Raw genomic sequence first — 21,744 nt, forward strand, 5'->3', positions numbered from 1 at the left:
CCGGAATACCATCCTGTTAAATTCAGTTTCTCAAATGGCAAGTACTATGAACACAAAATGTTTATACTTACACTTTAAGGACTAGATTATTTCTGATATATTAAAACAATAAAACCAAGGTACAGTGAAATACAGTCTGATGACGAGAACTCCAGCCTCTATATAAACTTTAGATTTCCCCACACATTTCTAAAATTGAAAATATCTTTTCTTATCTGTCCTATAGCCTCATTACTGAAAGTCTTTTGATACAGGTACATCTTAAGGCAACTAGCTAGCTTTTTTTTGACTGATTATTCATTCCCTACAAAACCTAGTTTTGCTGCAAATGAGATTTCTATACTAATACCAGATATTCTACTGTGTAATTAGAGCAAATCCTTTAATAAATAGAAATATAAAGTATTACAAAGATTTAGAAAAGCAAATCAGCCTCTAAAGGCAAAAGAATAAAGCTTTATTTATTGGCAAAACTGCAATTTACTTCCCAGAAACCTCTGAAAGCTCTTGCTTCAAATTTTAGTCATGTTCCATGTACACCCTGCCGTTTAAATTTTGACAAATCTACAGAAGCACAACAAAAAAGAGGTTTTTAGAATAGGAAAATTACCCTGTTAGCTTTAATTAGGAGGTATAACTTTACTCGTTGCAATGATATTTAACCACCTGAGTGATTAGTGACCAGTTTTAAGGGAATAAGATAACAACAGAGCAGAAGGAGCAGTCATAAGTATAAAATTGTAAGAATTTCTAACAACTTTACTTAACCTATGGGTCACTTCCTATTTCAGATCAATTGTTTATTAAAAATAATAATAATCTTTGTAAGAGTACAAATATTAAATCATTTTAATTTTTCTATTTTTTAAAACTGTTAAATTATTTTAACCGGAGTACTGTCTTAAGAAATACTGAGAAATTTTTAACTGAATATACAAAAAGGTGCCAATTTTTTAACTAACACAAGTTAAATTTTATGTTTGACTTCTTCCTCTGCAGAAGAGAAAAAACAGGAAGTTTTGTTCTTCTAATATATAAGTACTAGCCAAAACAGAAACAAAACATGTGCTTAAAGATTTTATTGCTATAATAGTTTTGTTGCCAAGAGATGACATGATGGCTTCTGCAGGTAAGAATTTATGTAGTTAACAGTACCACCACACACATTGAAAATACCCCACAGTGCTTTTTAAGATTTTTTTTTCCTTTTAGCTCTAACTCAAAAGTGCATCATTTAAAAGTCCATTTATTAATCAGACCTCCACCAAAAATATCCTCCAAATTGAATATAATGCTACCAAAGCAAATGAGTTCTGTAGTTAAAATACATGCTATAAACACATACTATGTGCCAAGTAAGCCATTTATGCAGTTGACAGACACTTCCTCCTCTGGATCAGTTAAAACAGAGGAGAAATTAATTTTTTTCTGCCTGAACATCATATGTTGTCAGTCTGAATGGTATGAACTTGTTTTACAATTTTTTCAATCATTTAATTCCAGTGTCATTTATAGAATTATTTACGATTTACACTTATGTTAGGCACATAGCAGCATTCCACTATTTTTTTGCTCACATGCCAGTAACTTGACAGGTTCTCATTTAGCTGACTAGCTCAACATAACATTGGAAAAGTCCTCATTGTTTTTTTGTTAAATACAAACCCAGAATTTTGCTGTGTTTGAATACCATAACAGAATCTCACACAAGTAGAGACAAATACATGATAACACTTCAAACTAAAACAAAAACCAAAGGGATGATGAAAGTATATCTGTGTACAACAGTACTTAGAAACATCAAGCTGGCTGGATGCAAAATAAAAGCAAGCATGTGCTGCTGTAGCTGATGCATACAGGGGATTTTCATGCATATATACCAGTTTCTCTTATGAGGTACCCATCACATGCTGCATTATCTGGCTTTCCACATTAGCAAGTGAGACTAAGTACAATAAATATCACAGAGACCAAAATGCAAGTAAAACAAGCACAATATTTTCATGGTTTCTGCTGTCATAGAAACCTGAAGGGAATTAATTATAATCCTAGTGTAACAGAAGAGCCCATCCAAGTATATTTGGATAGCCAAGCTCAATTTGAAATAAATACGCAGAAAACTTTACTCTCAGGAATTTTTAGGATTAACTACCACTCTTTCTGAATGAGAGAGAAATGTCTGACAGAATCACAGCAGAACATTCTATAAAATCTTCAATCTGACAAAACAAGCAATCAGAAAAAACATCATTTATCCCTGTGACCATTTTATAGTAGCTACTTGCACTAAGAAAATTATTCACTTCCTGTGATTACTACATCCTGTATTTATCTTGTTTTAGCATAATCAATATAAAATCATTTAGTATTGAGAATAGAAAAAAATACTGTAGAAATAGAAAATAAAAGTATTGATCTATCGTGCCATTGGTATATATTCTTTCTTCGAACAGAGGGGAACAGAACCCCACTGACCTCTATAACAGAGGGAAAACATTTCCATTAATTAGGAAAACTGTCATGCAAAATACTTCAAAGCATCAATTGATATTCCCTTCAGATTTTGCTAATGTGGATCACAGTTCTTACATTGTATTTAATTGTATAAGATTAACCCCTAACCCACCTCCTGTATGTTCTTTTTCCCAGCTTCCCTCACCATGTTTAGGCTGTTGTAAAGAGAATTGTCTGTTCTCTGGTGGTCTCAAGGTCGACTCTAGTATGTGAAATTTGTGAATTCTGTCTCTGACAAGAATAGCATTGTCCCTCTCATCGTGACTTTTGATATCTCTGGCAAGATCCTTCTTTTGGACTACATTAGCAATCTCAGCTACAAGATTTGTTTCTGACTTTTTTGTAGGGTTATGCTTATGCACATGCACAACATCTTCCCTTTCTCCTAGCAGCTTGGAAAGGAGTGAATAGAAATCACCTGTACAGGAAAGAGAAAAGATAAGAGGAAAGGAGGAAAAACAATTATAACAGATCATGTTGTTTTATAAAGCTTCAGCAAAGTATAATGCAACAAAGTTATTCAAACAGTGATTGTCAAAGGTGGTAAAAGAGGGAACTGGTTCAGAGCCAAGTCTCTGATATGAAAAGATGTCAAATCTTCACCAACATTATTTTTCATAAAATGTCCGTTTTACCTGACATTCTCTCATTAAAAAAAAAAATAATAAACTCAAAATAGATATTCTTAGGAATAGTAAAAAAATTTTCAGAAAAAGAGGATTTATGGTGGAATTATCTGAATTTGTCTGGCTACTGCGACCTATTCTATTTTTATAAAGTAAAGAGATAAGAATTGTAGTTTTGTCTATTTATTCACTTATAAAGACAATAATAGATGGTCATGATGCATTTAAACACACTTCCTTAAAATAAGTCATTGCTTAAATAGTACAGGCTGTAAGAAAAACTTTCACATTTGCACACAGGTTCCATAAAACATGCCATAGAAATAAGATATACTAGTAAATCAAAATGATAATTCTCAGTTGTTATTTTGGTCTGGGTCTGGCCCTCTTCCACCAAACAGAAAGATCCCTTAGTCACAGTTCACATGCGGGGAAAAATATTTTATCAAGCAGCTTGCTAGCAATACAGTTATCACCACAGCTTTTTTTGACACGAACAAGCATTTCAGTAAATTCCAGAAAAACAGCTCAAAGCAAGCCACCAAAAATTAGGTTGGCAAATACCAGAATTGCAGCTTTCTTCACAAAATATCCAAACCACCCAAACAGGTTTTGATTAAGTCAGTGTTCAGTTCTTTTTGCAGGATTAAATAGTGATGACATGATGACAAGTATATCGCTCTACAGGGATTCTCTGCTTGCCAGCAGGTACCACACTTAGTAGGATTTACTAAGCCGGTATCCTGGCTACCTGAAGCTGTTATCAGTTCTGTTGAATACAACTGCACATTTTGAAGGGAAAGAGATCCAATATGCTGTAAGGCTTAATGCAAGCAAGTAAAACGTGAAATAAAAAGGGCTTCAGATCAGCTGTCAGAAATTATCTTCAGAAACTAAGAGGACTCAGTGGAAGACAAGAAGAGAGGAAAGGAATCTAACTTAAAAGAAAGCTGGGAAAAATTTTTATGACAAGGTACTTTCACAGAAAATTCCAGAGGTTTTTACAGGCGCTATTTAATCAGCAATTCAACTCCAAGGAGGTTGATTGGTTTGGGTTTTCTGCTGGCACTAGGCCTAAGACTATAAGATTATATGAGCAACTTCCAGACAGTGGAGTGCTGAGTAAGGTAATTTGAGTACATTACTATCAGTGGGCATTAGAGAAGATACTTTCAAAGTTGAGACTGCTTTCATTAAGCAGGGTGTTGCAACCACAACAGTTAAGAATATTTAGTAACTCTCTGAATGTATAAAATATTCTTCTGAGACTGAAAGTGGTCTGAAGTGTAGATGCTCTGAAACTGTGATCCTTAACTTAAGATGTCCAATAAAATGAATATGAAATCTCTATACCTTAAATTCAAAAGACATCCATGAAGCCTATGTTATCTGCCCAGCACTCTAACATGCTTAGCATGAACAGCAGGCTGAAGTCTTCTGTCAGTTTCTTGGCATCCTTACATAACTTTGAGTATTTACAAAGCAGAAAAGATGTGTGCAGATATGAAAGGAAGAACTGAAGTCTCCTGATTACACAATGTGTGCAGCTGCTCCCTAAACTCCACACATTGAATGGAGGTTTCATATTATCTGGAAACAAATTTTTTCAGCTTTCTTTGTGATCCCCAGTCAGATTCCAATAAATTTGTAAGTAGTTCAAAATTCACTATAGATAACTAACAAAGAGCAGTCTCATACTATTTCTTTTTAAGAGTTGCCATCTGCAAACATCCAGCAAACATCAAAGCACAATGTCATGTTGCTGTTCTACAGCTGTGTTGTAGTAGCTGGAAGAGCTGAGGGATGATGTTTGCCTGAAGAAGTGGGAAAGGAACACCAGTAAGATGCATCACATTATTTGTTAGGTGCTGCTGGAGGTGAGACAACTTGGCCTTAGAATGCTTGGGTAAGATTAGAAGATGTGTCAATGAACAACTTGCTCATGTTGAAATAAGTGACATCTATTAGTACAGTCTATGGGAAGCTGACTAATAAGGTTAGTTTCACAGAGGATATTTACATGCACTGCAAATGTGTTAGCTATCAGAACACTTCTATCAATGTAATACCATAAATGATGATTTGCTACAAATTCCACTCTAGAGGAAGTGACACCAGCTTCTCCAGAATCAAAACCATACACAAGCATATTACAGTAAGTTTAAACTTAATTACTATCCATTTGTACACTAGGAAAACTCTTTTACAAAACAGTGTTTTGGAAGCTAGTCACACAATCAAATAAAAGTGTAACAATAGTGATTTAATTGCAAACTGTAAGCTGAACCTCATCTGATTTCAATAAAACAACAGATTAGTTTACAATAAATAAATGAGTTCATTATATTGACCATCAAGGTGTGGGTAAAATATTTATGGTGTTGAACTGTCCATGTCTAAAACCAGTCCTTTTCTTTCAGCACCAGAGAGAGAGATTTCTCCAACTTGAAGAGAGCAGTACCTGCCCATTGTCCTTATGCAGCAAATTATGCTGCTGAAAGTTGAACCCTGGTGCTGCAAGATCAAGCCATGAGACAATCTGAAAGTTCAGCCACAGTGAGCCTGTCCACTGGCCCTGAATCTGTAGTTGATCAGATACTTATGTGAAAACTAATTTTACCGCATTTAAATGAGTAACAGTACATATGCATAAAAATGTCTTTTTGGTTAACTCTGCTGCCTTAGATCTGCCGTGTAATACTACCACTGAAATAAACTACTTCATTACCTGAAAAATCAAGGGCCTGTCTGCATGTTGATTCTCTTTTCCTCTTCTTTTTGTTCCAATGAATTTTTCACAGAAGTGCCCAAGTGAACAGCAAAATATTTCCAGCAATTTAATAAAAACATTGTGCTGAAGTATTTATCTCTCCATGTGTGTCTATGTGTACACTCACATGCAAGTACTGCATGCAAAAACTTAAAATAATTAAAAGATGAATTAGGTATCCAACAGGTAATAAATAGAATTTTGTTTAACCTTTTTCCAGAACTTCTGTGTAACCCTTTTTCAGTTTGCATCAATTATGATGCTAATTTTTTTTTAAACACAAACCTCTTCACACAATCAGTCAGCCAACACTACATCATAGAATCATAGAATATGCTGAGTTGGAAGGAACACATGAGGATCATTGAGTCCAACTCCTGTCCCAGTGTAGGACACCCCCAGAATCATACCATGTGCCTGAGAGCATAATCCAAATGCTTCTGGAACTCGGGCAGGCTTGGTGCTGTGACCACTTCTCTGGAGAGCTTGTTCCAATGCTTGATTGCCCTCTAGATGAAAAGTCTTTTCCTGACCTCTATCTTAAACCTCCCAAATGAGCTTCCTACCATTTCCCCAAGATCTGTCTTTGGTCACAGGAGTGAAGAAATCAGCAGTGGCCCCATCTCTTTCCCTGATGAGGAAGCCATAGACTGCAATGAGGTCACCCCTCAGCCTCCTTATCTCCAAGATGAACAATCCAAGTGACCTCAGCTGCTGCTCCTAAGTCATCCCTTTCAGACCCTTCACCATCCTTGTGGCTCTCCTTTGGATGCTCTCCAATAGCTTAATGTCTTTTCTATACTGCACACAGCACTCAAGGTGAGGCTGACCAGTGCAGAGCAGAATGGGACCATCACCTTCCTTGACCAGCTGGCAATGCTATGCTTGATGCACCCCAGGACACAGTTGGCCTTCCTGGCTGCCAGGGCACACTGCTGGCTCATACTCAGTTTGCCACCAAACTGGACCCCCAGGTCATCTGCTGTGCTTCTCTTCAGCCACTTGTTCCCCAGTCTGTACTTACTACCAGGTTGCCCCCTCCCAGGTGGAGGATCTGGCACTTGCCCTTGTTAAACTTCACATGGTTGGTGATGGTCTCTAACCTGTTGAGGTCTCTCTGCCCTTGAGGGAGTCAAGAGCTCCTCCCAGTTTTGTATTATCAACAAACCTGTTTAAAATTCCTTTGATTCCTGCTTCCAAGTCATTAAGATGTTGAAGGGGACTGGGCCAAGGATGGAACATTGTGAGACCCCCACTGGTGACCAGCTGCCAGACAGATGTTAGCCCATTCACTGTCACTCTGTGGCTGATCTGTGAGCCAGTTGCTCACAGTGTAATTGCCCAGTTGTAAGAGACAGTATCAAAAGCCTTGTTAAGGTCCAGAAATATTACATCCACTGGCTTCCCTTGATCAGCTCGGTGCGTTATCTTGTCATAATAGGAAATTAAGTTTGACAAGCAGGACTTTCCCCTCATTAGGCCATGCTGGCTGTGACTGATGACTGAGTTGTCTTCTAGGTGTTTTTCAATACTTCCCAGAATAATCTTTTCCATAATTTTACCAGCCACTGAAGTTAGACTGACTGGCCTGTAGTTTCTATGGTCCTCCTTCTTGAATATTGGAACAACATTAAGCAGCTTCCAGTCAACTGGGATCTCTCTAGATTTCCAGGACCTCCCAAAAATAATATACAAAGGCCTGACAACATCAGATAGCTCTTTGAGAATTTTCAGGCCTCATGGACTTTTAAGAATCTAACTGTAGCACCATATCCAGTATACGCTCAAGGTCAGCTCAGAGTTGATCTTTGTTGCAGTCATGGTCATCCAGTTATGGGCACTGAGGGATCCCTTGATCCATCGTCAGTGCTGAAGACAGAGACAAAGAATGCATTAAATATCTCTGCCTTGTCTATATCCCTGTTGGTGAGGTGACTGTCCTTATCCTGTAAATGACTGATGTTTCTACACTGGCTTTTTGCCATTAATGTATTTTAAAAAGCTCTTTTTATTGCCCCCAGCGGTTCTGGACAGGCTCAGCTCCAGTTGAGCTTTGGCCACTCAAGATTTTTGTCCTAGAGTAGTTAGCACCATCTCTATATTCTCCCCACATCACCTGATCTAACTTCCACTGGGCATACACCTTCCATTTTTGTCTGATTAACGGCAATAGATCCCTGTTCAGCCAAAATAGTCTTCTGCTGTATCTACTTGACTTCTGACATTATATATTACTCATAGACTCATCACAGAATCATAGCATGTTAGGGGTTGGAAAGGACCTCTTAAGAGACCCAGTCCAACTTCCGCTGCCAAAGCAGGATAACCTAGGGCAGGCCACAGAGGAATGCATAAAGGTGTGTTTTGAAAGTCTCCAGAGAAGTAGACTCCACAACATCTCTGGGCACCCTGTTCCAGTGCTCTGTCACCCATGGAGTAAAGAAGTTTCTCCTCAGGTTGAGGTGGAACTTCTTATGTTCTAGATTAAATCCATTATTCCTTGCCCTACTACTGGGCACCAATGAAAAGAGATTGGCCTCTTCCTCTTGACACCCACCTCTCAGATCTTTATAAACATTAATTAGAACCCCTCTTAGCTGCCTTTTCTCAAGGCTAGAGAGCTCCATTTCTCTCAGTCATTCTTCACAGGAGAGATGTTCAAGTTCCCTAATCATCCTCATAGTTCTCCATTGGACTCTCTCCAGTAGATCCCTGTCTCTCCTGATCTGGGGAGCCCAAAACTCGATACAGTATTCCAGGTGTGGTCTTACCAGGGCAGAGTAGAAGATGAGGAGAAACTCCCTAGATCTGCTGGACACACTTTTCCTGATATACCCCAGGATACCATTGCTCTCTTGGCAAAACGGGCACATTGTTGACCCATGGAAAGTTTACTGTCCACTAAGGACTCCGAGGTCTTTCTGCATGGACCTGCCTTCCAGCTGGATGTCCCCTGATCTGTACTGGTTCCTGGTGTTATTCCTCCCCAGATGCAGGACTCTACACTTGTTCTTACTGAATTTCATGAGGTTCAGTCGCGTTTGTCCAGCTCTCTAGCCTGCCCAGATCTCACTGGATAGCAGCAGAGCCTTCTGGTGTATCAGTAATACTTGGGCTCATTCAAAGAATCCTCCTCCCAGCACTTATGAACAAGTGTTTTTACTGAACAGAAAAACTTCTCTCAACTTCTCTATTCCATCACCTCTGTTTATGAAACACTTACTTAGACAAAACAGCTTGTGACATGAAATATGACACAAATACTGCTATTTTGCTAGAGATTACAGCCAGAAGTGTCATTTAGCATCCATTCATTTTGGGTGTTCACCTAGAAAAATCTCAAACTGTGATTATACAATTGGCACTTGTTACTTGGCACTACATTTCACATCTTACATTCAAGCCACATTTCCAGTCAGTTTCAGTAGGAGCTGTGTACATTCAAGGACTAAGTTGTTTGTTTTGTCCACCCTCACAGACAAGGAAAACAAATGAGGAAATTAGATTTGCAAACGTACCCTAATACATAGAATCATTCAGCATGTATGATGAGAGTCCAGAGTAAAACACACTTTAATGACAGAGCAACAAATTTTCTTAGACCATGGAATCACACTCTTTATGTCACTTTCTATTTCACTTGCTATACACATTCTAATTTCTAAAGCAATGCAATAGAATCCAGTGAGGTGTTTGTCTATGAAACCTATCTCATCATCAGGACAGTAATTCTGTGATTGCAGACTTGAAGTTTATAAAAGCCAACTTCCAAATGCTGGACCCAAGATGCAATTTTATTTTAAATGTAGAAGGTTTAATGAAATTTCAGTTAAAACACTGCTGCAAAAAAGGGACTGTAGATGAGTTTAGCTGGGACTTTCAGTAAGACAGATATTAAGGTCATTCGTATTGAACTTCACTGTTTGAGCTCCCAGAGCAATTTGTGCACCTGGTAATAAATGAAATAAGGGAGGATATGAAGCAGAAGAAAAAGAGTATTGGCAGTACCACTGACCAATGCTGAGAGCAAAACAATCATAATACTGACTCTCACTTCAGATTCTATCATCAAAGGCAAAAATATACAAGCTACATTTTGGGTACTAATCTCTTTATTTCCTAAGTCAGACACAGGTCAAAACCATACTTTTTAAAGTGTCACAGTAAACATTAATACCAGAAATAAGATGAAAATTCTACCTCTTTTCTGTCCCTGGCATGTGTAAGTAATGTATCCATGTGTACATGTATGTCCTTATAAAACAAAAATTCAAATATAATTTTGGGATTTTATGTTGCAAGTGAATTTTCAGCTCAAGACAGCCCTGGTTTTTGTTTTTGGCTTTTTTTTAATAATTTAAACATAATTTTATAGGGAGGAAAAATACTGCCCTTTCTGCTTTAAAAGAAAGTTTATAATGACATTCAATGCATACAAAGTTAGGCATCAAATCATGACCCACAGGTCAACAAATTAAATATTGCAAATCTGATCAATCATCTGCTGTGTACTACTTCCTTGCTACTGAGAAACTACTCTTTGCTATTGAACTTTGAGGTACAGAATAAGATGGTTTTCTCAATAGTAAAGGCTGCTTCACTGTTTTCTACCAAAACAAACCTCAGCTATACTATACTATGCCACAGACTACAGACAAGAAATGTTCTGAACGAAACAAAATGAAACACATCCAGGCCTTTATTCCTCATGGAAGGAAGACACATCTAAGCACACATGATGAATGCTATGAACAGATAATATGCCTTTCAGTACTGCATCTACTGGATACAATTTAATCAAACTGCTATTGATGAACAAAATTAAATATTTTTATTTGCTAGTAACTTTGTGCTTCAGCAGGAATAGAGAATTCACCAATATGCTCAGATGTCTACACAAATTGCTTTTCGTCCAATAAGTAACTCCCTATGAACACTTTATCTTCACCAAAAGTAACACTGCTGTTTCAGAAACAATCCAGTGAGGTCACTTTCATTAGGGCAAGTTGAGTTTAATTTAACAACAAACACATTTAACTTTGTCTTCATGCCTAATGGACGGTTCACTTTGTGATTGTTACTACTTGTTTCAATATATTTTCATTGTTCATTAATGGCTTCTAATGAGTGAAGGTGATGAAACTGAAAATTTAACATAAAAGCAATGATAACTCCTGGAGGTACTAATATGAACCACCTGCATGCAGAATGAGGTACATCTTCTAAATCTGTGCCCAGGCAACCACGTAATATACACATTATTGGCAGGCAAATACTTTCACATGGCAGGCTTTTTTGTTTTCCCCTTTTAAGGCAAATTCTGAAATTTAATATTACTCACAACAAATCTGGGCCTCTCAGAATTTTAAGTATATCCAGGGCAACACAACAATTTAACAACTACTTCAGTTTCAGTGAAGTAACAGTAGCTACTTCAGTCACTTGAAACTAAGAAGGGTAAAATGAAGTTGATTAACAAAAAAACCCTACACAAGATAATACACAAAATGGTAGAAAAATAATTGAAGAACCATCTTCAAAACAAATCAGTCAGGATTTATTAAAGCAACAGCTCAGCGGCAATAGAAGTTATGAAAGCCAAAGTTTTGCAGGATCTGTGTTTTGTAGACAACCTTATCCTATAGAGTATATCATGACAGACCATAAGGGGAAAAAAATTAAATTGTAACTTCAACCTCAGTGAAAGTATTTGATCCTGTGAGCCTTAGGGGTCCACTGCCCCTTCCCTTCAAACCCTAGGATTTTCCTGTTGTTAAGACCTAAAATTTGGTAGATACTGGTTAACTCACTGAAGCTACTTGAGGAGATGGACAAATTTGCAACCTAATTGTATAATACCACTTTGCCCCACGAAACCAGACTCCAATTTGCACACAAATTTATAGGCACAATTAAGCAGACCACTTTCAGTTCCTGGTTTTCCCAGATGCTCATGTGCTTGTGGGACCCAAAACTGCTTCATAAGCAGCCAAACAACTTTGCCTCCTCGGCAAAAATTAAAACCAAAGCTGACCTGAATTTTTCTTTTTGTGCTTTTTTTTTTTTCCATATGCACACATAACTTAATGGAAGTTATAACTGCATCAGAGCAAAACATAAGCTACAATTTTGTCTGTGATGGAATAATTTATCTTAGAAACTAAAGGTGAGAACATGAAGAATAATTCTCTCACAGAAACTGTTTTGGTATTTCACATCATGTACCAAACTAATTTCAAATGGACAAAACAAAGCAGTCTGTTTCCATAGAAACATATTAGGTAAGGAAATACACTAAATAGCCATCTCACCAAATGAGACTGCATTGCAGAAATGTGGCTTTGAAATACATTTCAAAGACAAATGAAAAAGATTTTAAGAACTGGACCTTCTTTGAAGATTTTGTTTCAAACATTGACAACTTCAATAACATAGATAGCAAGATCTTCAACCAATTAGTGCACTTTTTAGCAACACTGAGGTGAAGCAGCTTGTCATCATGAATTCTGATATAAATTTGTAAGCAACCAGTTCATTCTTAGTAATAAGCTTTAAAAAAAAATTCTTTCTAAAATCATCCATATTGAATTTAGTAATGTAAGTTTTAGACATGGAATTGTAAATATTGTCTCTGGTAGTTTAAAGTACTTTAAATCCAGACAATCTTACACTTTAGAAGCTAGTTTTTATGTAATTGTAATTTAATTATTTGAGCCAAAATGGTGGTGTATATCTAACCCCTTTGTGACATAGTATCAAAAGCTCTAACCTCTGTCCTAATGTTTGCTCTCATTAAAGGCAAAAAGGAAACTGGTCTTTAATTTCACCGGGCAATGAAAACAGCAGGAAACTGGAGCTGATGAGATTGTTTTCCTTAGTAGGAAGAAAATCCTTGTTACTAAGCCAGTATTTATCCAATGACATCTGATCCACAGCAACCTGCAAGTACAGCCTTATTTTAATATGTCTCTGAAACATAAAGAACATTCTACTTCTAGAAGCCTTATAACAGGAATGGACTTTTTCTGCAGTGAAAGACTGCACGCACTTTTGCGTGTGTTGTTAAGCACACATGCACACATACACAAGCGCAGTGAAAAAGGACCCAGTACTAAACCCCAGCTGCACTCAACCCACAGCATGTACAACCAATATTGAAGCATAACAGAATTTTATTCCCTAGTACATACACAGTAATACAAACTGAGAAACTGGTGAACTAACAACAGCCATATATAAAATAGCTAGGTGCCATATAGAAAATGGCTACATGTCATAGGATTGCTTCTTTGTGTCCATTCTTCAAAGCTGCACTAACAGATAAATTACAACCTTCTTTAGCAAATCAAACCGTGAAAAGAAAATCTATTGAGTTCAAAACACACTGAAATTATATCTACAAGGCTAGAGATCAGGGTAGAAGTTTTATTATTTCTTATATAGTATTCAGGCATATTAGCTGCATAGAACACTGCAAATTGCATCAATTTAAGATGAACAGATCAAAAACTTCATAATTCATTATCAGGATACAGTTTATTAGCATTTTACATTAGTGAGTCCCTTACTTGACACACAAATAAAAAGTACATACCCTGATCCAAAATCTCTTCCCCTTCATTTTTGGCCTGCTGCAGCAAAGAACTTTTATCAGTATCCTTGGTTTCTGGAAAATGGATTTAGGACATGAAGTTAACCTCGGTGTGCGAATGGAATTGCCTATCTTTCTACTGGGGAAAAAAAAAGTCCTTCAACAATCAACATTTGGTATTTTTGTCTATCTATAAGAGTTTTACCAAACAATGCAGAAGTAAAACAAGCAGAAATAAGAATTAATTGTACTCTTATCAGTCAGATTACTTCTAATGCAACTTTTCCCCCACTGCTAGTGTTCAATATAAACATTTGGTTCCTTCCAAAATAAGGGAGTGGGATCCAGAAACCTACAGAAATATTATCATTAAACACTGTAGGAAACAGACAGAAGATAAAGCAAATGTTAAGAAACTGTTAATACACTGTACTGATACCTGGCATAGCAAAGAGGTCACTCTTTCTGATACACGGCTTATGTACCTATAAAATATGTTGGAAATTGAAAAAAAAAATAGGAAGAAGACTGTGGCAGACATCACCAAAACTAACAGCAGAACCCTGTGATGGTCTAAAATTAGCTATTTGAATTTTATTCAGCGTTGCATTTTCTCTTTATGGAAATTTAGCTTATCAAAGCAACACAAACGCATAAGAGACCATAAACAGACAAATAAAATTGATTGCAAGTTGCTTTTTTTTTTTCACCTTCATGATGTCCATGTGCCATCTTTAGCATATCAGACGTGACTGGAACAGGAATATTTGCCTCCTGTGGTATAGTTCTGAACATCTCAGGATTTGCATTCTGTGTGCAGGTCATATACGAGACAGCATGCTTGGCTTCCATATAGTACATAACGTAAAAATTACACATTTCATCATTGGCTGTTCCCCTGGACAACACAAAAGATGTGACAGTTAGGAAAAAACGAGCTGAATATAGCTGTTATTCAATTTGTCTTACTTACCTAAGAGAAAAATTTAAAATTGCAATTAAATGTTTTCAAGTTCCATAGTAAGATATTTAACAGCTTCACTGCAGTGAATATCAAAAGCTTTTTTCCCTTTATACTACAGAATACCAGTTTACACAAAATCCATAGGTATCTCAAGAAATTTCCAAAAGTCTGATTCTGATTTCACAGAAAACTGCATTATTTAAAATGATCTTCCTTCTCATTTCCCTGGTACACTTCTCATAGTCCCCAGTGTGTCATCAACTGTGAGCATGACGAACTGTGCTCTGTATTGTTCATGGTGTCACCATTCACATACTTCTCTGTCAATGTGAGGCACACCTAAGTTAAAATTGTTCCAACATCTATGTTTCATTTCAGTAGTTATCTTCTATGTCCACTTTTCCCCTTCACATTCAAGTGAATCCTTTTTTTGTCTAGTCACACTAGTTCTAACACAGCAAAACCTTATTTCATTACATAAGACACCATACATTAAGACATCATAAATATCTCTTAAAAGAAGATATCACTGTCATCTGGACAACTACTTGATCACAAACTTCTGTGAGAAAAACAAGCAAGACAAATTATTAAAATCTAGCAAAATTCAGTTCTTTCAGAGATGGTGTTCTTGTACTTGAAACAGAAGAGGCACTTCTGAAACAGAAGAGGCTCTTCTGCACTGCTGCATAATTCTGTCTTCAGTAAAAACAGATGGCACAAGAAAGATTTTTTTTTAAAAAACATTACTTTGTGAAGCAGACAATACAGGGCCTCTTTGCAACTATGATCTGTACCTCCTTTTTTTTTCTCTGCCATGACTGTTGATATATTTATAGCAACAAACCTGACAGTGGAATAAGCTAGGACTTGAAAAAAAAAGTTCTCAAAATAAAAGATTTTTTACATCATGATTAGGTTTCATAATTGACCACTGAGTCCACAGTCATAAAAAGATATGAAAGTGGCATATTAGCTATCTGCAAGAGACGTCAGTGCTGACTTTTCCAACATCATCCAGCAGCATCCTGTTGCTTTTATTCACCATAGCAACAACAAATGACATAAGCCAGAGGGGATACAGAGCAAACATGGGAGAAGAGAGTGGTTTGAAAGGGAAACTGGTATTTTTCCATGTATTGAAAGTTTAGCATTCCTTGGAGATCATAAAAACCAGACTCTTAACTTCACAAGCTCTGCTTAAACTTCTAGAAAACATTAAATTCACTGCTGGACTCCCAGTTTTTGTCAGTATAATGGCCTCCTCTTTAAAACTCCAGTAGAAAAAGAGACATAGAGCCCACACAAACTTGGGTTCACCTAACACGTGTTACTGTGTCTAAACATTTCCAAATTCATAATTTTAACTACTAACAGTTAAAAAAATACTCTGTCAACAACAGTTTTAATAATTTAAAGAAAGCACAGCATTCTTCAATTAGATTTTGTACTCCCATGAAACCCTGTTTTGTGCAGGAGTTTAATGATCAGAAATGCTGATCTACAAATTAGAAATAAATCACATTTTAAAAATCCTGTTACCTATCTTGACACCACTGACACAGATACCTAGAACTGTATCCAGATTTTGGCATCTTAATATTACACAACAAAGCGTGACACAGAGGATTCAGCATTGGAAACCAAGATAATGCAACTAAAAGATCTTAAATAATGAGTGGGAATGTTTTGCTGCAGCCACATACACCTTCTCTTCAGTGTTTTAACACCTGTTAAACATACGTGGAAATGGAAAGATACAAGTTGCATTATTTTTTATCTGTTCAGAATTTTAAACAATACACTACACTGCAATTGGAAAAACTAGTAGTCACTGTGACCAATGGCTTTACGAAAATATGATCTTTACACTGAACACTCCAGTTTTCCCCTTCCCACATACACTACTCACAGAAGCACACCCTGTGTCCTGTATCTGCTTGGCCTTGGCCAGAGGCAGGGACAGAATCAGAGCCAGGGCATCTTCCAGCAGCTTCTCACGGGAGCCACCCCTGTGGTCCCCCTGATTCCAAAACCCTGATACACTAACCCAAAACACATACCATGCATCAGTTTTTATGTAGCAGGTCAAATATTTTCTTAAAATCCTTATGCATTGTTTCTCAAAATCCATAGGTAGAAATGATGTTATAGAAGAGTAAAGGTCTGTTTTTTTCTTTAATCTGTATTCCTACCGATTCCCCATTGAAAGCATATTGAAACATTGAAAGTACATTGACAGAGAAGACCTAAGATTGTTTCTCAAACTCTAACGATAATTCATCCAACAGGAACTACTTTGAGTACATAAACACATCAGAGGCTTTTAAACTTCAAAAAAACAAAGGTCTACAGTTAATGATTTTGGATATATTTTTGTTAGTGTTCTCACTTTTGTAAAAAACTCTTCTCAATTCAGTTTTGCTTCAGCTGTGACTTATCATTATTATATGATACATACATCATATATACTGTATCATATATCATATAATACTATAATCTGCCCACTGAAAGGTGACAAATTTTTTCAATCCTTAACCCTTCTACTGAGATGCAAACTTAGGGTGCTCAGTGCACTAGAACACTCACCCCTTGGGGTGATGTAGCACACACACTTCCTAAATGGAGATTCCTGCAGCATATCTTCATATCTCTGTATATGCAGTAAATTATGGTTCAAAGAACTGGAGCAAGTTAAGAGAATATTAATACTGCTTCTTTTTTTTTACAGCTGCATTTGTCAACCTGATCTTACAGAACTCCGTCATCTTTAGCTGAATTGCACCACTGACAAATACAATTCAAATTTTCCTATTTTTCATTACAAGTCATTGTAATTGTTTCATTGTTTTTAACAAAAGCCTCTAGAGGTAATGAACACAATGTGGAATTAAATCTTTAGCAGACTATCCAGCAAAAAAGAGAATTCTGGGAGAACAAAGCAGTTTGTTAGGATTATCTTGGAAGAAGACATCAGACAAATATACTTCTATGCATAACATATTCCTTCAGAAAAAATTGTTAGGAAATGAAGAAAATTGGAGAAAATTTACCCTATATGTGTCTCTGTAGTTCTGCCTTCACCACTGAAAACACATCTAGCTGCTAGGATATCATCATAGCTAACATCTACAGGGTGTCCTACTGGATAGAATGCCTGAAAAAAAATATGATTCACAAAAAAAATTAGTGAAAGTGTCTTATGTTATTTAAGTCATTATACACATACATGAATGACAGTATCTGAAAAGTAGTTTCAGAACAGTTTTTGCATCATAATGTAATCATGATAATACTTGGCAGCATTCACTTTTGGTGGCATAACATGTGCCAGTGGAAACATCAGGATGAAAATCTCTGGGTGTATGACTGCTAGTTCAGCTTCTCAGTTTTAACTAATGATTATTAGAATTTAAATTACAAAAACAACCAACCTGTGGCAGTTGTGGACTCTGTCTACCAATCAATGTCCATTGACCGTTTCTCACTCTGTATCCACTCACTACTTTACCTGCAGTGTATGAATACATATGTGAGCATGAGACATATTTCTAAAAAAAGTATGTTTTTCTGGTATTTGATATTCCTGTGTTGCAATTTAATTCTTACCTAGTCTGTGTGTATGAACTCTGTAGGCAAAAAGGTGCATCGGAAACCTTTTGTAACGGCAGGCAATGTCTGCATTAACCACTGTTAAAATATGATGGCAATAAGCAAATTAAAACACATTATTCTTTAAACAGTGAAGTTGCATTACTGTACTTCATTCAGTGTGAAGGCAATTTACAAAGCCTACATTGGATAACAGACAATTTCAAAAGATACTCGATAAAATCTCACATTTCTTCAGCGCCTATCTCAAGATATCTGTGATGAAAAACTAGAAAGATATTCTGCAAGTTACTTCAGTATTACTTCCTGTGATGATGTACACAGAAAATGGGGATAAAAGTCAATAGCATTTTTTCCGGCACACACTACTGCTATTTTATTAAGTAAAATAATACATTTGCTTACATACTATGTTGAGCGACACCTAAAATAAACATTTTATTGCTAAAATAAACATATTTATTGTTAAAATAAATATATTTATTGTTAAAATAAACATCTCAATCTACTCAGAGAAAAGAAAATATAAAAAAACTTAAATAATTCTAAGCCAGTACAATTTATATAGAAGGTTTGACTTTAAGATCCTATAATTCTAAGCCCAATCTTAAAGATTTGGGGTTAAATGCAAATTTCATCAGAGAAGTGTTGTACAGACAATGTCTGCAGGCATTCTGTTAGGTGCAGAATTTCTTCTGTTAGGTGCAGTAACAGTAACTAAGGAAAAGCCTACAGAGATATTCCTCTGCAATATACCTCTCTGAGAGGTATATGGGGTAAGGATGCATTTTTCCTATTACAACAAACTTCATGTTTTCTTAATAACTCCAAGTTTTATTGCACAGAAGAAAGCAGTTAGCAGCAGGCAAAGAGCTGTTTTTATTCTGATTCCTTCACTCTTTCAGCTGAAAAAGTAAATTTCTGCATCGATGAAATATTTTGTGGTGGGAAATCAGTTTGATACTTTTTCATATCAAATATCAAAATACGTTAAAAGTTTCAATTAAAATTAAAAAATATTTCAAGTCGCTGAATTCACCTGACACCTAATCGGTGTCGCTGATTCACCTAATTGGAGTAAATTGAGCATCTGACCACCTCATCCTTTTCAGGCAGCTAACTGTAAATGGGATACAGGGTGTTCTGAAATACCTGATTTAAAAATCTGGCAAAGCATAGGGAAATTTAAGGTCAGTGTTCAACTCCTTAAAACAGAAAAATCCATGTTAGATGAAAAAATGTTATTGGGACTATCCAAGATGAGTTTAAGATAAAATCCACAGAGCAAGACTGAATAGAAACTGTTTGGAAAATTTTTTGTATAATGGTTCTCAGCTTTTTGACCTTTTAGCCAACAAAAAAACAACAGGAATAAAATTTTTAAAGAGCAGACCCTTACTGGTAGAGATCAATTTATTTAAACTAAATTCTTCATAAATTATAAAAAACATGAGTAACAAACACATGCAGACAAAGGAAAGTCCAAAAAATTTTATGGTGTTTTTTCAGTTGTTCCTTCGGGGGCTTTTTGGTGGGGTTTTTTTGGGGTTTTGTTTGTTTGTCTGTTTGTTTGTTTGTCTGTTTCCATGGGTAGTGAGATGAAAATAGGTCGGGCACATCTGGTGAAATCTTATTTTGTACAACACTGTTTTCTACAACACTGATCATCTTTGCAGATGTACTAATCAGAAATATGATAAATTTTAAATTTATAACTAATATTTTTCATCTTTGCTTACAGAATTTGTCCATCTAAAAATCAGCAAGCCTCTGCTCAATTTTCTTCTGCAATAAGCACTAAAAGTAAGTCAGATGTTTATGTATCACAAATTACATAATCACTTTATGGAAGTATGACTCACCTTTCTCACCTGGTGGTATTACAGTGTTGACAGACATCATAAGATACATTCCAGCAATCAAAGGCTGCCTGCAATTCAAAACCTTGTTTGCTAAACAAGTCCTTCATAAAATCCAACTGCAAGTGATACGATATGCAATACCACTTAACACCACAAATGTCCAGATGCTGGATTATGTCTGGTCTACTGGGAAAGAAGCTGTCACACAGCACTTCCCTTTTTTCACACTGAGCTACAATTTTCAAAGCATTTTCTACAATGTGAAATAGGACAAAATGATAACTTACATAATTGCTGTCCTTGTCCCAGATTTCTAAATATGAAACACTTAAGAGGGATTAAGTCAGTACTGATGGCACCACTTCATCAAGTTTCTGAGTAAACTGAAAAATTTTGCCAACAGATGACAAAATGGCTTCAAGCTTCTAAATATTGTGAAGTATATATTTTTATTTTACATGTTTTCATAGCAATCTAAAGGAGATGGTTCCATGAATTCTCTTCTGACAAAAAAAAAGAAGGGATTCCTAACAGGCAATTGGTTTTAGAGATACTTACTTCTGATGTGTCAGATGTAAAGTTACACCAGAGCAGTCCTTGTGTTTATCTGTACAAATCACAAAATGTTATCATTAGCAACTGAACCCATGTAAAATTATTCCGTTTAATAATGTTGTTCTTTTGTATAAACAATACTACCAGAGAAAATAAGTTTTGATCTTACTTTTTACTGTAAAAATTTTATATTGTCTTAACATGACTCAAATTTGCCCAAACCTTAACATTACAGTGCTGCATTTGATATAATATAGGACAAACCTCTTGAGGATAGAAAACTAACTGCTTTTTTTGGCAAAGTAATTCACGTTCCTTATGCTAGTATCTGGTTCATATAACCAGCATCTGGGAAAGCAAACAGTGTAAGTTTTATAACAGCAGAAAAAGATGGGGTTTTGTCAAACAAATTGTGTAATATTTGTGTAATATACAGCTTGATTTTTACCACCGTTTATGTTTAAATGCTCACAAAATAGACAGTTGCTATTTTCACAAAATTAGCACGTTACGCAAGCGACAAAATTGCTAACCCAATTTCAGTAGGCTCTCATAACTGTTATCATCATGGCACCTGAGAAATTGCTGAAGTCTGTATGCACCAACAAACACATATATTTAAAAATCTGAATCAGTAAATCACAGCTGTACCTATACAAATAACCACAAAAAGAGTAAAGTCTTTACTGAACACAGGAAAGAACCAGAACTGCAGCTCTTTCATCAAGACTACCCATCATACATGTAGTTGCACTGAATGTTTGGAAAGCATAAGAATTTTTGAGACCAAGGGTGAGCAATCAGAAGGAAAGCAGCTGAAAACGAATATTCAATTGGTGATCCAGAAAAAACCAAATACCCATTCAATGCAGATGGAACTTCTGTCTCTCTGTATAAAGCTACATGTAATATTGCCTCAGGCTCAGCAAATTGGTACCAATACTCTGTATGTATTGCATAAGGCCTTGGCTACTCAGTTGCAGTCACAGTATAAGTATTTTAAGACTATGCACATGAGAACAAAAATACAAACATAGTCATTTACTTCCACTGTATCACACACATTCTCTCTGTTGTACATAACAGCAAGTAAAGACTATATTGTAGAAAACAGAGATGTTCAGTATGGCATACATTCTATTCTGTTTTAACGCAAATATGCATGTTTGTACACAAAAATAACAGACACTGAAAAATTACCCTAACTTCAAGAAAAAAGTTTTCCAATTTAAAGTACAATCTTTCAAATG

At 36.1% G+C, this 21,744-nt stretch overlaps 1 protein-coding gene across 8 annotated transcripts in view; it reads right to left on the reverse strand.

Annotated features, from left to right (window-relative positions):
• PAM (peptidylglycine alpha-amidating monooxygenase) overlaps nucleotides 1–21,744 on the reverse strand; it is a 96,393-nt gene that overhangs the window by 18,540 nt on the left and 56,109 nt on the right. For 7 of the 8 annotated variants that reach the window (XM_030466784.1, XM_030466781.1, XM_030466787.1 and 4 more), the window contains 7 exons: nucleotides 20,498–20,546; nucleotides 19,940–20,007; nucleotides 18,075–18,155; nucleotides 17,900–17,976; nucleotides 17,519–17,622; nucleotides 14,212–14,399; nucleotides 13,505–13,576 (listed from right to left, as the gene is read on the reverse strand). In XM_030466784.1, the coding sequence (XP_030322644.1) occupies nucleotides 13,505–13,576; nucleotides 14,212–14,399; nucleotides 17,519–17,622; nucleotides 17,900–17,976; nucleotides 18,075–18,155; nucleotides 19,940–20,007; nucleotides 20,498–20,546 (639 nt within the window). Of the gene's footprint in view, nucleotides 1–2,626; nucleotides 2,933–13,504; nucleotides 13,577–14,211; nucleotides 14,400–17,518; nucleotides 17,623–17,899; nucleotides 17,977–18,074; nucleotides 18,156–19,939; nucleotides 20,008–20,497; nucleotides 20,547–21,744 lie in introns of all 8 variants that reach the window. The other variant, XM_030466789.1, reaches the window with a different exon arrangement.

The sequence above is a fragment of the Calypte anna genome, chromosome Z, assembly GCF_003957555.1.
Source record: "Calypte anna isolate BGI_N300 chromosome Z, bCalAnn1_v1.p, whole genome shotgun sequence".
In the NCBI taxonomy this organism is placed as follows: Eukaryota; Metazoa; Chordata; class Aves; order Apodiformes; family Trochilidae; genus Calypte; species Calypte anna.